The sequence below is a fragment of the Sinohyriopsis cumingii genome, chromosome 10 (genome assembly GCF_028554795.1).
Source record: "Sinohyriopsis cumingii isolate HCF-2022 chromosome 10, ASM2855479v2, whole genome shotgun sequence".
Lineage (NCBI taxonomy): Eukaryota > Metazoa > Mollusca > Bivalvia > Unionida > Unionidae > Sinohyriopsis > Sinohyriopsis cumingii.
The window spans coordinates 110,791,939-110,809,770 of NC_142970.1; the positions used below are offsets into that span (position 1 = coordinate 110,791,939).

Below are 17,832 nucleotides of genomic sequence, written 5' to 3' on the forward strand. Positions count from 1 at the left end.
AAAGGCAGTTTCTCCCCGTGTTTAGATGATTGCTTTGATTTCTAATTGGGCTAACCATACACGTTTAGGTATGGAAGATAGTTTTGTTACATCAATGCTGTATGATAGCAACACTGAGCCAGTGAAAACAAGTAGTTTATTATTTTTATTTATTATTCCTCGACCTAAATATAGGTGGGCTTTACCAAATTGCATGTGTCATTCTTATATGTTCTCCTGATTATTTCATTAGTTAACTATGCATGGTGATTTATAGCACTGAAAACAATATTAATCTTCTCACATGTTAGGTCCCCCACCACTCATCAGCATACTCTCCCACATCCACATGTTAGGTCCCCCACCACTCATCCGCATACTCTCCCACATCCACATTCCATAATGTATATTGACTTATGCGTCAGCTTTTGTTCAAATAACCATTTGTTTTAATTGGATGAGTAACAAATCATTGAATCTCATACTTAACAATTGTTTTGACTACATTTCCTTTGAAAAGCATGCTTTTAAAAGGCTTTAATCATTGTCGCCCAATTATAATTTCGCTACAAGATGAATGCTTAGTAGTTAAACATCTCATGTCTACTTTGCAAAATACAGTTCCCACTAGTGAGTGTCACCACGAGAATAAGGACATATTGATGTAGTTGGTATTACCTTTAGTCGATTTCAATCCTGCTTACTAGTTGGTATTACCTTTAGTCGATTTCAATCCTGCTTACTAGTTGGTATTACCTTTAGTCGATTTCAATCCTGCTTACTAGTTGGTATTACCTTTAGTCGATTTCAATCCTGCTTACTAGTTGGTATTACCTTTAGTCGATTTCAATCCTGCTTACTAGTTGGTATTACCTTTAGTCGATTTCAATCCTGCTTACTAGTTGGTATTACCTTTAGTCGATTTCAATCCTGCTTACTAGTTGGTATTACCTTTAGTCGATTTCAATCCTGCTTACTAGTTGGTATTACCTTTAGTCGATTTCAATCCTGCTTACTAGTTGGTATTACCTTTAGTCGATTTCAATCCTGCTTACTAGTTGGTATTACCTTTAGTCGATTTCAATCCTGCTTACTAGTTGGTATTACCTTTAGTCGATTTCAATCCTGCTTACTAGTTGGTATTACCTTTAGTCGATTTCAATCCTGCTTACTAGTTGGTATTACCTTTAGTCGATTTCAATCCTGCTTACTAGTTGGTATTACCTTCAGTCGATTTCAATCCTGCTTACTAGAATCTCTTCCATCAGGATCACTAATGAGCTGGAAAAAGTATACGCAAGTCCCCTTTTACGCACAAGTTTCCAATCTAACAATTGTGAGTAACATTGGTAATTTTCCAATGATGCTTTCCTCTATTTTAAGAATATTGCCCAGAGTACAAATATGGCATAAATATTTCAACGTATACGGTCAGCGTCACAATACCACCAACAAGAATAGGTCAAACAGGATACAGCTGGAACAGATGCAAAAACGGTAATATATATATATATATAGCCACTTTCGTGCCTTTGTATTGAACATAAACGATCTTCGTGAACCAAATATTTGCTATGTTTTTACAGCATAACATAACTATGTCGACAAAGTCTATAGCGTAAATGTGCTAAGAAATTGAATAATGAGACATAGCATATAATACAGACATTTGTTGAGGCTGCAACCGCCGTAAACATGAGTGTTATGTACTGAGAAGACTACACCTAAACTATGTATTTACAGCAATGTAACCTTGAACAAAACATATCAAATAAGGTACTAACAAATGGAACACTGAGACGAGCGGTATTATAATACAACGATACTGTAAAAGCCGGATAACCTTGTAGGAGATTACTGCGGATGCAATAGCATAAAAACCGAATAAATGGAGAAAGTAAAATATAACAACAAATAAAAAATATTTAAAAAAACCCCACAACAATAATTAAACTTCATCAACAACAATATAGCATATAACAATTATATACAAGGAGGTATGATGGGGTGGAGGTGGGGAAAATTTCTACAGAACAAAGGAAAACACATCCGCACCCCATAAGGAAATTGGCTCAACGGAAGCCGCAGTCCTTATCTGAGAGAATCCATCCGCGCGTTGCCGGAACGAGAGTATTGCGATTGGCTAGGCAGAACACGTGAGTAAAAGCTTTAAATATATTGGCCTTTGACAGCGCGTTACCCGACAAATCTGGCGGGAAATTGTACACCCAATCACACATCCCATAAACGTCCTTCCGCGAGCGTAAATCGTTTTATGTGATTTGTTCCTGCACATGTAGAAGAGGGGTGCTAGTTATTGTCAGAACGAAAGTGAATAAGAACGATGGTTTGTATTGTTAACTTGTTTGACGAGATTGTAAAATGAAATATACCTGCACCAGCCTACTCTTTCCGACATCGATAGAGTCAAGAGGAAGATAGAGAGTGAAATGACAGAGTACCCTAGGTCAGTCGTGCAAATATTACAAAGTCAAAGTATATGGGTGCATAATTAAAACAAAGACAAACGTTGTGTTTGATGCTGGCCACTTTCGTGACTTTGTACTGAACATAAATGATCTTAGTGAACCAAATATTTGCTATGTTTTTACAGCATAACATAACTATGTGGACAAAGTCTATAGCGTAAACGTGCTAAGAAATTGAACAATGAGACATAGCATATAATACAGATATTTTTTGAGGCTGCAACCCCATAAACAGAAATACAGCAAATAGAGCTTGCTGTATTTCTGGCAGCCACAAAAAGGAGTGTGGGGCAAATAACAAAAATGTCCAGCATCAAAGAAAAGATAAATGTTGATCAAAATTAAACCGATGAATTCTGTATTGCCGGGGCAGTAGAGCACCATAATACTCCCCGGTAGTTAGGATATATCCAGCATGTATGGAGGATTGGGAAGAAAATTTAAAACGGAGGCGCGTACATCTTGAATGCGCTATTGGTCTTCCGGAGCTGTTAGAGTACCCTCGTACGCTCCTGGCGGTCGAAAAGGTAGGTAGACACAGATTAGTCCGGGTCGATTGAATGATATCCCAGCAAAGCACGGTCAATGCCTATGGTTCTAAGTCTGTGAAACCCACGAGACCTGAAAGAGGAATTAGCACACGGCGGAATGGCTATCTTAGAAAAAGTGATTAAAGGGTTACAAAGCTGAAACCTATTTACCTAACCTTACGCATTTCTCAAATGCATCTGAAAAGGCCATATTGATTATTTAAACTGACAGAGAGAACACTCAAATTGTCCGATGTGAACTCTTTATATAGCGTCCAAGCCAGCTTACCCAGTGTATGTCATGCCCTGACCAAGATATTTAATTTAAGGCAAGAGTACAAATTTGCTATCAGCTGCTGGCTTAGCGCAGGTGGCAGACATATACATGGACATATTTTCAAATCCATCAGCTAAAACATATATACATGAACCTGAAGATGCGAAATGTACAACAACCAATGTTTTTGAAAAATTAAATTCTTTTAAGAAATACTTATGTTGTAAATTATTTCGGGTTTTTTTTGCTTCTTCTTTTCTATGGATTAAATGCATACGTCTCATCACATCTCGGCAAGTGACTGCCATTTTGGGACCAGTGAAAAGTAAGGTGGGGCTAGTAATGAGAAAGGTGGGAAAAGTGAATTTTCTGAAACCACTTGTCTTGGACTATTGGTAAAAAAAAAATATTTGCTCAGCCCTGGAAATGCATGATTTTTGTGTCATTAGAGGATGGTTTGTTTATGGTTTCAACATTGATTGTCAGTGTGGAAATGGATACATTTATTGGATAAGTGTTCTCCCAAGAGCACAACTGCCAGAGCGATGGGGTATAATTCTAGAAGCGCTATATTTTGCTATGCCCATGTCTGATCCCAGATGCCATAGAAATAGTGCGTGACCCGGATGGCACTGTATCCGACTGAAGCAGAAACATCAGTGTACAAGTCCAACATGTCGGAGGTCAGTCAAAAGTCAGGTAATAATAAGGATCTACCGTTAAAACCGGTTAAAAAGTTTTGCCAGTCAATTAAATCTTCCTTTATCTCTTGTTAATCTAATATGGTTTTGCGATGCCAATTGTCAAGAAAAGCTTGTCGCGACAAAACAACTGCGCAAGAAAAGTTAAGAGTACATATGATGGATTGCAACCCCTTGAGGGTAATTTTATTTCAAGCCAGATATAAATGTAAGAATTTATTACATTTTTCTAGTCTCTCCGTGGGGAGGCGAACCTCCATTCTCACGATATCCAATTCGTATCAGAGTTACAACATCGTTGTTGACAGAGGAAATGTTTTATCCGCAGCCATAGTAACGCCGATGTCGACACACACAGTCGGGAAGAGATCGAGCTTCTGCTGGCATTGGACACGAGTTGCACCTAGTATCAAAACTCGTCCAAAATATGCGTCATGTATGTTATAGGTAACTTTGAGTCCGCATTGAACTTAATTGCAAAAGGTGTCAAATATCTTGCAACTGGTACTACAACCCATTGGTAATCAATTGTGAAATAATACATGTTCCACCACAAAGAGCCAAAACAATGATATTGCATGGGACAAATATGAAGAATATGGAAACATTTGGTATGTCTGTTTTTGCCATAAAATCCCCCTACCCATGTGTAGCGAGCCTCCTGTGATATGGACGTTCCTATTTTTTGGAACATAGCTAAGTTCAGGGCCAGTACTGTGCGTATCTAACTGAAATTTGAAACTAGCATCCTGCGAGTTATTCATGAGGGTAGAAAAACCCATATATGAGTCCGCCCGTTTGTTTGCCTTAACTTTATCAGGGATTAGAGTTGACGGATTAAACGACGAGCGTAAAATTTATGATTGTGAGTGCCCCCGGGAGGCCGAAACGATTGGGACATCGTTGCCTGTATCCACCGCTGTACCTGTAAGTGAAGCCTTGGTTTCCACTATGGCGCGGGTTACCATGGATGTTGCAAGTTTGTTGTCTGTTGCTACGGAGGGTCCAAGTTGAAACCCAGTTTGTGGACCATTTTCCATGGACGGCCTGTGCATAGCTACCAGCTGATCATATTTGGCATGGATCTCCTGTGTCACATGGGTGGTGAGCCTGTCAGAGACGTCTTGCGTTATAACATTAAGAAGATTGGGGTCCATCCACGCCCCTTCGCTAGATGATCCAGGTTGAGGGGTGGCGGCCGTTGGCGTTGACAATGGTGCCGTCTTTATGGGCCTATTCAACGCATCTTGGATTTTGAACCTTGATTGTCTGGCTCTCTTCACTGCCATTTGCAAAGCAGCCCTCTATGTAAGGGGCATCTTGTAACGAATGCCAGAAAAAGTTATTTATATACATTTCAGTGTCACGTAGCAATTGTTGCAAATGAATAACCCTTATTGTACTGTTATGAACACCACTGTTCACTGTAGTGGGATGAGGCACAAACTTGGTAATATGAAGACAGAAAAATGAAGAAAGAACCAAATTTGAACGTTAGGAAAAGTCATTGTTTTAAGGTGCGGAATGCAACATCACCAGTATCAACAGAACAATTACAGGTCAGTGGGCCTAAACGAGCTTGGAAACACAATATTCATTAACATGGAACGAAGTGTTGGAAGATGAAAACATGAATGACTAATCACGTGTCAAGTAGTGAGGTGCGGGACCCAATTACGCCAAGCATGAAAATCGTAGCAACCGTGAAACGTAAGGAACCAACTGGTAAACACACATGTCACTGATGTGGAATCAAATGTTAAACATACAATCCGATGGTACGGAACCAACTGGTAAACACACAGGCCAGTGATACGGAATCAACTAGTAATCATAAAATCCAGTGGTACGGAACCAACTGGTAATAATAAAATTCCAGTGGTACAGAACCAACTGGTAATCATAAAATCCAGTGGTACGGAACCAACTGGTAAACACAAAATCCAGTGGTACGGAACCAACTGGTAAACACAAAATCCAGTGGTACGGAACCAACTGGTAATCATAAAATCCAGTGGTACGGAACCAAATGATAATAATAAAAAAAAAATCCAGTGGTAGGAACCAACTTGTATACAAACAAGCCAGTAATACGGAATCAACTGTGAAACAGAAGGCTAACATAAAATCCAGTGGTACGGAACCAATTAAAAGAACAGGGTCCAACTAAATACTGCTAAGTCCGAGAAAGCCACACAAGACCTTACAAAATCATGTAAAGTCAAATCAAGAAAGAGCACTTACATTGTCAAACCGATTGATGAACAAACCAACCAAACCGAATGACCACTTGTCAACAAAATTATGCAGAACGAACGGATCGAAAATTGGGCGACAAAGTCCGAACAATCCTAAAGTCTTAATACAGTATGACACCATCATGCTGGAAATGTTTGTTATTATTCCACAAACGGCTCCTCCAACCGATCATCGACAAAAAATGCAGTCTTCCAATAGGTTACAACGTTTCGTCCATAATCGACACAACATAACAAAGGAACACAAGGACATAAAAAAGCGTATCACAGGGTTCATACAGAATTTAAGAATGACGAATTCAAAGACGTTCCCAAACTTTCAAAGACCACAAACGTAGATTTCCAAGACCTACGTTCGCTAACATTTATTGTATATGAGAAAACAAAGAATGCAAAATAATATAATATAGTTTAATGATTAAATGAATCTGAACGGGACTTCAAAAGAAAGAAACCAGAACAAACTCTACTACATCTAAATGTAACAACATTGGACAATTTTATTTGTGGTTATGGAAAGAAATTAAAATGTTTGAGTTTATTTCAATTTTCAAATACTTTTAAAGACCCCAGAGTAATCAGCTTGATTTTCCCAAACTTTCAAGGCCTTGAAAATGGTACCTCATTTTTCCCAAACTGTCAAAGACCTTCAAAGACAGTATGAACCCTGGTATTAGGACGGTGCGCCTAGGCTGCAATATATGGCCTATGAATAAATCAACCAAACCGAAATACTAGGGTTATAAATGTATCCCCATTATTACACCGCTAATTTGGAGATAAATTAATTTGGATATTTGAACTTAAGTGCAACAATTTGGCACACTAATGCTATACCATGTCAGCTATTGAACCTTGCAACAAACGTGGAGTCGTTTGCAATTTCTCTTAGTCTATTATATATGTGAAAGGAATTTATGCACGAGACGATGGGAAGTATATATACGTTTAACTTTATGTTTCTCTGGTTCAAAATCGCGTACGACAAAAAGATTAAGCCAGTCAGCTATTCTTCCCCAACCCCATGCATATACATTTTAGAATAGCGCCGAATATTAAAATCGGGACTCAATAGATCGTCTATTTCTGATTTCGAATGATACTGCAATATTTTACAGATGGAATGACCCAGTATGAGTGTGACTTAATGTATAATGAAAGAAGCGTTAACAGAATTTGCGGAATGGAAACAAGTTAATATAAGTAAATACTTAACTTCCATGACTATTAGACTCGGTCCAAATTCCAGGGGATGAGGAAGGTAACTAACAAAGTGAGCCGATAACAACGGAGAGAAAATTTCTACAGAACAAAGGAAACACGTTCGTACCCCTTTAGGAAATTGGCTCAACTGAAGCCGCAGTCCTTATTGGAGAGAATCCATCTGCGCGTTGTCGGAACGAGAGTATTGCGATTGGCTAGGCAGAACACGTGATTAAAAACTTTAAATATATTGACCCTTGACAGCGCGTTACCCGACAAATCTGGCGGGAAATTGTAGACCCAATCACACATCCCATAAATGACCTTACGCGAGCATAAATCGTTTATATATATATCCTTATAAACGGAATATATCAATGACACTCATTACTAGAGTCTAAATCAAACCAAGTTGGCGGACATTCCTCAAAGGATAACTACATATTCTGTTCAAAACCATAGACAGTAAATAAGTGTGAAAACACACATGAAGTCAAGCAAGGCATTTTAAAAAGAACCTGAAATGCTTCATCTCGTGTGAGCTTGGTTTGAAGAAAACTATCTCGTTTCAACACCAAATGTTTGCAATCCTATTTAATAGGTGTGGAAAGTGTTTATTAAACTGATCCATTTAAAACCAAATTACTGATCAACAATATGAACCTGAATAAATTGGTAAGTGTTCGACTTGTGCATGTTTACTTCCACTGCATTGATGCATTTATCGTCTTTTGATGTGCAAAGGCATTCTAAATATCACAATCTAATTCAACGACGTTGACCTATAAAGTATATATTTGGACATGGTCAATGTAGCAATCAGTATCTCTGTAAATTATTTACATAATATGAATGAAAAAATAAATATCGTGCTTTAAAAATGCACCATACCTGAGCGTGTTAAATATGTAAGTAAAGCAAGTCGTTTTACTAAATATTGTAAAATTGTCGAAATTTAACGTGGCTTGGCTAATATCTACTGTCGACAGAAACGCAACCGTGCTAATGTCAAACTGAACATTCAGCGTATTTCAATATGGATGATTGTTGTAGGCAAATAATGTGGTACTCCCGTACAAAAATGTAAAAATAGGATACTTGGTCCTAGAGCGATTAACATGTTAAGACCAATTACATAACATCTATCTAAACCATTTAGGGACTTCTACATTGTACCATCAGGTCTCTGTGGACTCTTCCCCACAATATATCGCATATTACGGTAGTCAATATAAACACAATAGTTGCGACTATATATGATTGAATTACATGTATTTGTAATCACACACATACACATGTTATGACAAGTAATGTTGTTTGATATTATTCTGAAAGTCTTTTTAAAATACGAATATTTGAAAATGACATTATTCATTCGAAAAACTTTCCTTTAAGGGGGCCTTTGCATTCTATACAACCATCTTTAACTTTTAAAGCCACGTTGGCTACAAAATGTTTAACTTCTACTAAAACTATATAAACATTACCACTGTAATTAGTTCCTGAAGAAATAACTTGACCAGTTAGGTCTATTCCAGAATTTACTTCAAATATTAATCCTTTCAGAAAAACACATTGTCACTTGTTTGATATATTTCTATTTTTCTGTTTCGTTTTTGTAAAAGCTGATTAGAAGCCTCTAAACGTTCTTAATTATAAATATTCAAATCTAAATAACTCGTCTAAAAAGCAAGTGTATTTCCGTTTGACAAACGTGTTACAAAACATGTCATCCATCACTCTGCAATTTAGTCGTAATCATTAGCATCTAAAATGTATTGCATAGATCATTACTGGTAAAGGTTTCACTCTCCACCTAACACTATATTCGTATCATATTCTAGCTGAAAATTCTTCTAGATCAGAAAAGAGATTTTCAAAATGTACTAGCTGCTTTTATGACTTGTCTGTTTTCTATAGTATTATCTCTAGAGCCCGACATATTTAGCAAACGTCTCGTGTTAGACGCTGGACTGTATTTATTAACTCACATATAACATTACAAATAAAAGTATGCATATTGTTACAGATTCAAGCAAAGCCATCATCTCTGCGTTCTGCCAGAATGTAACAAAAACAGAAGTCAAATGGACTCAAGAGCAGATCCTGGAATATTGTGTTCAAGAACAACCGGAACAAGAGTCACAGATATCGTCTCAACTGCATAATATTTCAAAGGTCTCATAATTAAAAAACTAGTAATATACATATATATATATATATATATATATATATATATATATATATATATATATATATATATATATATATATATATATATATATATATCAAAGCAAGTGACATCTGACTCTACTTTTAATCGAAAGGAAATGAGTCTGATGTTTTACACTACTTACCGTTATGGAATTAAAACACCAGTTTGCAACATTCAACATTAATGTTACCGCAGACAGTAATGTGTTCAGCAAATAGCCTTAAAACTTTAAAATACTTGTATAAACGGCACATTTTAAAAAGTCGCTCTGTGATATATTTTCACGTATGCTATATCATAACAGTATAGTGTAAGCAGAATTAATCGTGTTCTCTGAACATCTGATCCAATTGTGAGAAAACATATTCATGCCGAAATCTTCAGTCATAGACTCAAACTACATTCTCACTTTAGATTTTTCTCTATACTTGTCATATATATTGCATTAAATCAAGGCTAGTAAAAGGTTTAATCAGTTGAACTGAATAGACCATGCATACCATATATACTTGCGTATAAGTCGAAATGAAATACAAATGCACATAGAAAATGCCGTGACATAATAAACAGGCAATCCATTTTGTTATGATTATTAAGTAAAACAAAACATATCTCTGATCTGTTGAAGCATTATGCAATGGCAGACCAGGGCCTATGTTGTTGCTGATACCCATGAAGGGTATTCACTTTTCAGTATCTGTCAAGGTTTCTTAGTTAAGTTGTCATTGCGAAGGTCAACATCAGAAATGTACTTTAATTTGTTTCTCATTTATATAGAACCTTCGCTAGATTCTGCTAGATCTGTTAGTCATTGCCCAGGCATCAATATTAATAATGTTACATGTTTCAAAAATTACATTTGTTATGCATTTTTAAAAACAAATCTGAAAACGTTGGTTTGAGTACATGTTATCCATTCCAAATTGCTTGCAAACACATTGCAAACCTTGGGCTGACAGGATCGTGTAAAACATTAAATACTAGTATCAACATCACTAATAAAAGGAATCGTGCCAGTACCTAATAGAGTATCTGAAAAACCTATTCGTGGAAAAGTACGAATAAATAGTACAAAATTTATAATTCGTCTAGTTATTAATTAAATAAACAATATTATGTTAACACAGCTAATACGTAAGAGAACAAGTAAGGAACAAATCTGAATAATGAAATCCAATGTGAAACTTTTTTAAGAATTCTGTTTTAACACTATTTCAGATCGACGTAAACGAAAAGAATCTTATTACGATTCTACAAGAAACCAATACACTTATCCAACTACAAGAAGAGCTGACATCTACTGACGTTGGGTACCTGGCGGACATTCTTGGTAAAGTGAGTACCGTGGACAACATTTCAAAAGAGGTAAAGATACCGCTTCATCCTTTGCCCTAATAAAGAAATATACTTTTCGTATAAATAACCACAAGGCAAATGTCATGACTGTATCTTATATCAAACCTTTAGTACTAATATGCACAACAATTATTGTAATAAATTTATAAATTTTATACAGTGGGTAAATTTAATTTCTAAATTGAAACTTACCTCTAAGGTTCCTTCATTACGCAATCATTTGTTTAGAATGATCGCATTAACAAATTCGTCTACAGGTATTTTTTTTACAAATATAGCAGCATCCTTCTTTAAAAAATCAAACAAATAACGTAAAACAACATCTGTCATAGGAAAATACTGTTCTGATTGTACACATCTGATCTGATTATTATGTTTATGAAGACAACTATCATGCAGACGTGAGGAGCGTCAACACGTCTTAAGAGGATATACACACCTTAAATAGTATTTACGCTGACATAGTCGTAGGTTTTCTGCAAGGACGTTTCATAGCTTTAGTCTTCGTGGAATGAAAGGTCGATATATGAAACATTCACTAAATGCAAATTAAGTAAAAGAAGTTTGAGACCAAATAAAAGGGTCAATTTCGAGCGAAGATCAGTTCCATCAAGGTGAACATTTCAAAAGATCTACCATATAGTTTGATCCTATTAAAGAACAACATACTGTTTATTTGATTCATTTATTACAGATCATACATGAGGTGCTAGAAACGGTTAATGCACTCTTAAAATCGAATGCATCCACTATTCAGAGCGCACAAGAATCATCAGGGGCTGCAAATAGGTAATTTTGTTTTTAGTGCGAAAGACGTACAACATAGTTTTCAAACTTATTTTTTGTCAACCACTACCATGCCTAAAAGAAGGCTTACTTTGTTTCTATTCATAACAATTTATGATTTCTTTCATTCATTGCAATTCAGTAAAATGTTCATTTTCGTTCGGAATATATTCATTACTATTCATACCAATAACCCCGTGAATCGAAAAAGTATTTTAGAACATTTTATAATCAGTGAAGAAAACACAGCCGTTTTGTCTCATTTTTGTTTTCTTTCAAAGTGTAAATAATTACTTCAAAACAGGAATTACCTTGAAAAATCTAATTTTGGAATGCCATCAAAACCAAATACGGTTGAGAAGTCAGATTTCCTAAATTACTTAGTTGTGCCATATTTATAACAATTGAAGCATTAAAATTTAACGAAATGTATAGTCAATCGATATTGTAAGTATCAATTCGAAATCAGTGTCGCATACTACTGGATGCGTCAGACTAAGAAGTTTATTCGTAAACACATATTTTACATCGTGCGTGTCAAGAAATTGTGTATGAGTTATATCAATATGTATGTATTGTCAAGAATGTACTCGGGTTTCGTTGCCGCGTACAGCGTCACCCGAGTGTGGTATATTTTTTCCGCTCTAGTTATTTCGAAATCCTGAGCGAAACTCAGACCATGCTGCACGAGCAAATTGCTTGCAGCGGGAAACCTAAGTACATAGCTGCACATATCTGTCACAGCTAGTGTACATACAGAGCGAATTCTCTATAACCAAATTACATGACGCTGAGTCTTGTCAGGAAGCTTACCCCTTTACGGAAGCAAATCTCCAGCTGTAGAGCTCCCTTATGCCATGCCTTGTATATGGTTTGATGTGGAGTCACATGCTTTAGAGCTGCTTTATACATGCCTGCCATGCCTTGTACATCGTTTGATGTGGAGTCACATAAATCTGTGTGGTTTCGTGTGACGTATACTCTGTGTTATGGCGACGTTGGTTCGGAAGAGTGTACTGGTTTTCTCGATGCGAGAGACAAGGGCTTCGCGACCATTGGGTCTGTGATTTATGTGAGAGCTTTCGAGGGATCCTTCAACAGACTGAGATGGGAGGACCATGCGTGGGTGCTTCTCTGCCCATTGACTAGAGCGAGTGGAACCGGATTTACATCTTGGCCGTCAAATGGGCGACACGATAATTATATATAGTGTCCCACGTTATTTCCACTATAGCTATCTCAGCAAATTTTCATTCCTATTTCAATATCGGTTTACGATGGATAGGTTCATAATACCATTCATTCCTATTTCAACATCGGTTTATGATCGATGGGTTCATAATTTCATTCATTCATTCTTCAATATCGTTTTATGAACGATACATTCATAATTTTATGCTTTTCAATATCGTTATATGAACGATACATTCAAATTTACATGCAATTCAATATCGTCATATGAACGATACATTCAAATTTACGTGCATTTCAATATCGTCATATGAACGATACATTCAAATTTACATGCATTTCAATATCGTTGTATGAACGATACATTCAAATTTACATGCAATTCAACATCGTCATATGAACGATACATTCAAATTTACATGCATTTCAATATTTTTATATGAACGATACATTCAAATTTACATGCATTTCAATATCGTTGTATGAACGATACATTCAAATTTACATGCATTTCAATATCGTTGTATGAACGATACATTCAAATTTACATGCATTTCAATATCGTTGTATGAACGAAACATTCAAATTTACATGCATTTCAATATCGATGTATGAACGATACATTCAAATTTACATGCATTTCAATATCGTTATATGAACGATACATTCAAATTTACATGCATTTCAAAATCGTTGTACGAACGATACATTCAAATTTACATGCATTTCAATATCGTTGTATGAACGATACATTCATGATTTTGTTTATATTGGGGTGTAGATCATATACTTTTATTATGTTGATCGGTGATAGGAGATAATTCACGTTTGTTTGAAATTCCATTTGTTAAGTTCATGTTTGAGTGTTTTATCGTTGAGTTATTTGTTGTTGATAGTTCCATGTTAGTAACTTTATAATTCTCCATATCTTTTTGTTTATAATAGTGTCAGATTTGTTAATATTTAAAATGCGTTTATAAATAAACATCTTGTAAACGCAGTTGCCTTTGGTGTCTTCTCTAATCCAGTCCCAACCCGGCTTCATCTTGTGACAGTGCGCACACCAAAAATAACGACACCGTGTACGATTATTGAATTTAATCCCTTCTAAGTGAGGTGATAAAAATCATTCCTAGATTTAGCAGGAAAGCTACAATGTCGGTATCAAGAAATACTGCTTACTAGTTTATGCATTTGTACGAACAATTGAGCACACAGTACTAACCGATTTTAATAAATATATTCCCGAGGCGAAAACTGTTTATTTCAGGATTTCATGTATTAAAAGCATATCTAGTAAAATAAGCGAATTCATAAATAATAGGTACTGGTGATAACATTGAGATAAGCAGCATTATCCTTCATTGCACACTAATGAAACACATGAGGATGAATGAAATGGGTAAATATGCAAAGCTGTGTTCGATTAAATTCACAGAACAGTTTGGAGATCTAGCAAATATTTATTGGTCAATCTATAACTAGTCCACAAAACAGAGATGGTGCTTAATTAATAGATAAGAGAGTAAGATTTCAAACATAGCACGGTAATTGATCACATGAAGTAATTGTTTTAAAATCATCCATTCTATTGGTAATATGTGATTAGCTACGGGCAGAACTTATTGACATGCAATCATCTTGAAATACAGCTCTGGATGAACATATATCTTGGCAATAATATATCATTTCGAATTACTCTTGTGCTAAGAAAATGAAAAACGTAGATTATATGCACCATACTGTCAAACAAAATTGTATAGATTAAAAACCTGAAATGATACCGTTAGACGAGTAAATAAAAGATGAACAAAACAAACGTTAACGAGTGGTTGAATTATTATTCAACATATTTAGAGAAAATATATGTAGTGGACAGATTTAAGGTGATTTGAATGCGGAATGCTTTCGTTCAATACGAAACCGTAAAACTGGTTGATGATTCGCAAAAGTTAGTCGAGTAATACAAAAACATACACAACTTGAAACATGTAACTCTACTTGAAGTAGGGAAGGAATAAACACATGAATATCACGGATCAACAACTGGTGGATTTGGAATGCTTTTAAAAACATAATTTCAAAATACAAATCAATATGTTCATAACGCTATTGGCTTAAGTTAACATATTTTAAGTCAAAAAAGTAATTTGATGTGATCGAGTTGTTTGCAAACTTGACTATACCTTAAGGAGGAGGATTTTTAACGATGTAAACGACCGATTTAATGACATGTAAAGGTCAAACGATCATGAAGAATTAAAGAATGAACAGCGTCAGTTGCTTTTTGTGAAATGAAACGTTTATGATGAATTGTTCAGCAGTTGAGACCCAGCTAAAAATATTATCCCATGAAATAAGTGACGTGATTAGTCAAAACACACCTCTCATGCCGAGATTTCTGACTCCAGCAGATCATCAGTTACCAATGACAACATCTCTGTCATAGAAAACCAAAGAACACTACAGATATAAAACTGCCGATGAGGATAAACTTCAGTAGTTTTATATCTGTATAATTCCGTAATTATTAGATATGTCGAAAAAAGAATTATAGTGTAGAAAATGAAGCAGTAAGAATGTGTGAAATACAAGAAGTAAAAAGAAATTACATTCAATAAGATCACTGACATCAATGTTTTTTTCTTTTGAATAATTGGCAGAGGCGACCAAACTTAACATTGTCGTAGTAGGGTAATATATGGCATTACGTAATAAATGAGAAGAAATCAAGAAATATGATGTTTATTTAAACTACATCTGAATAGAACGGTGTAAAATACAAAATAATAGTTAGTGTATGTAACTGGACCAAGGTTAGGAGTAATACAAATCACGCCATTATTAATGCAATGATGCTGACATTTAAAATACTTTCAAATTCAGTTATTTATGCATATTACAATATTCAATTGTATGCGTCTAAACATCTTTCTACCAGAAATACTTACTACAAAATGAATAGTTAAACCAGCATTAATTGCATACTACATGTATTTACAACGCAATTGTCAAGGACAAGTAAGTAACAAAGTTTGAACGAAAGGATGAAATTTGGATATAACGTTTTTCAGATATAGTGTTCTAAACATTCCAGTCCCCTAACAAACGTTATAAACGATCGTAATTGTATTTATTGTATTTATGTAATTTCAAATTCTTGATTAATGTTAATGTGGGAGCTGTTTCCTTAATGTACGTATGCTTTTATCAGAAGCGTACTTTTCAGAGCGAAACTTCTAGAAATAGCCATTACAATGATTATGGAGATTATACAGAATATTCAACTTTGAATAGTGAAAACAAATTTCACTTGCTATAGCTAACCAGTCACCGTCCGCCACTTATCGTGCTTCGAAAGCTGGATAAATTTGTTCATTGTAAATTTGCCATTTTTAACTGTTTTCAAATATAAAGGAGTTGACGGTGGATAATTGAACATGAACCACCTAAAACGCAAGCGGAAAAATAGCAATAAAATCTACAAACACTAAATGTTACAAAGTCCAATAACTGATATTGTACATGCGAGATACACATAAATAATTTGTGTCAAGTAATTTAAACCTATAATGAAAACAAACCAATAAGACAGGTGAAATCTGTCTCAATATATGCGTTGCATATATTTCCAAGTCCTTGTCAAATGTTGTAATCTACAATGCAACATCCCTGAAAGGCAACCATTTTCCGTCAATAAATTGGACAGCTTACAAAATGTCCTGAAAAGAAATTAAAAAACATAAAAAGACGTTACATACTGCATTGTGTCATTTAAATTACTTTTCAATTGTTTTTCATCAGTTTATGCCCTCACACAAAATATGTTTTTGCTGGACATAATATAGCGACAGTTCAATCGCACTAAGAGACAGACTAATTATGTAGCAAATGTATGCAATTAAAACAGTTGCAATTCTAAATGTTTAGCTTTATACATTTGGTTTGGCATATTGTTCCCCAAAGGCATCAAATCATAACATATTTTCTCGTTTTCCGTGAATCTAGCTTTTAACCAGGTGATATTTTAATCGTGTTTAAGGGTACGCACGTCGTATGATAGATCTATAGCTTAAACTAATGTACAATAAAACCTTGCAGCCGTGTCTTAAAAAGCAAACGTACTTGTAAAAATAATCAATTGGTCGAACATCCTGGATTTCCAAGCCCTGGCTCACTTGATTTATTTGTTTTCAAAGCTATTCGTGTCCGACGTAATCATTATCTTATTTGCATACTTTATAATGCCCATCGATTTTATATTTCTCTCTCTCTTGTTTTGTTTCGTTATTCCAATTTGCGTTCTAAGCATTTTCAAAATTTTCACAATACGTGTTATTTCCATTAATTCGCTTCTCATCACTAAGAAGCCGTCATAAATTTCATCATGTTCATTTATAGCAGTTAAATATCAAATCCAGCATTCAAGTACTGTTGCTATGGTCTAGTCAGAAATATACCGTACGAGAGCTACGATTATGATTTAGTTAACTATCTAAATTTCCTTCTAATTTGAATACAAGTTTTCAAAAACGAATTTAATATCAATCTTTGAATAACAGAGACCTCTTGAAGGTTGACGTTCACAAACTTGCCACAGGCAGACAACCAAAGACTAAAAAAAGACCACTCAATTTCAGACTAGCATTATAATTAAACAAACAAAACCTTGCAGATCTTTGCATTAGCTCTAAACTAATTTACATTTTAGCGGACGAAATTAGTTGCAAATTTTTTTACAAGAAACTGATCAAAATGAAGAAATTATTACCTCAATTGAGACGCGACATAGAGTCCATTAGTAGATGATGATTGGCAAATATTGTTATCTCTCACATTCAAATTAA

The 17,832-nt window shown here is 35.2% G+C and overlaps 1 protein-coding gene and 1 long non-coding RNA gene across 4 annotated transcripts in view; one reads left to right on the plus strand and one right to left on the minus strand.

Annotated features, from left to right (window-relative positions):
- Positions 1–17,832, plus strand: part of LOC149791020 (uncharacterized) — a 130,971-nt gene that overhangs the window by 102,027 nt on the left and 11,112 nt on the right. For all 3 annotated transcript variants that reach the window (XM_089972894.1, XM_089972893.1, XM_089972895.1), the window contains exons 22-25: positions 1,363–1,476; positions 9,467–9,615; positions 10,871–11,017; positions 11,703–11,797. In XM_089972894.1, the coding sequence (XP_089829020.1) occupies positions 1,363–1,476; positions 9,467–9,615; positions 10,871–11,017; positions 11,703–11,797 (505 nt within the window). The remainder of the gene's footprint in view (positions 1–1,362; positions 1,477–9,466; positions 9,616–10,870; positions 11,018–11,702; positions 11,798–17,832) is intronic.
- LOC149791021 (uncharacterized) overlaps positions 15,715–17,832 on the minus strand; it is a 74,551-nt gene continuing 72,433 nt past the window's right edge. The window contains exon 2 of the long non-coding RNA XR_016423912.1: positions 15,715–16,707. This is a non-coding gene — a long non-coding RNA (uncharacterized LOC149791021). The remainder of the gene's footprint in view (positions 16,708–17,832) is intronic.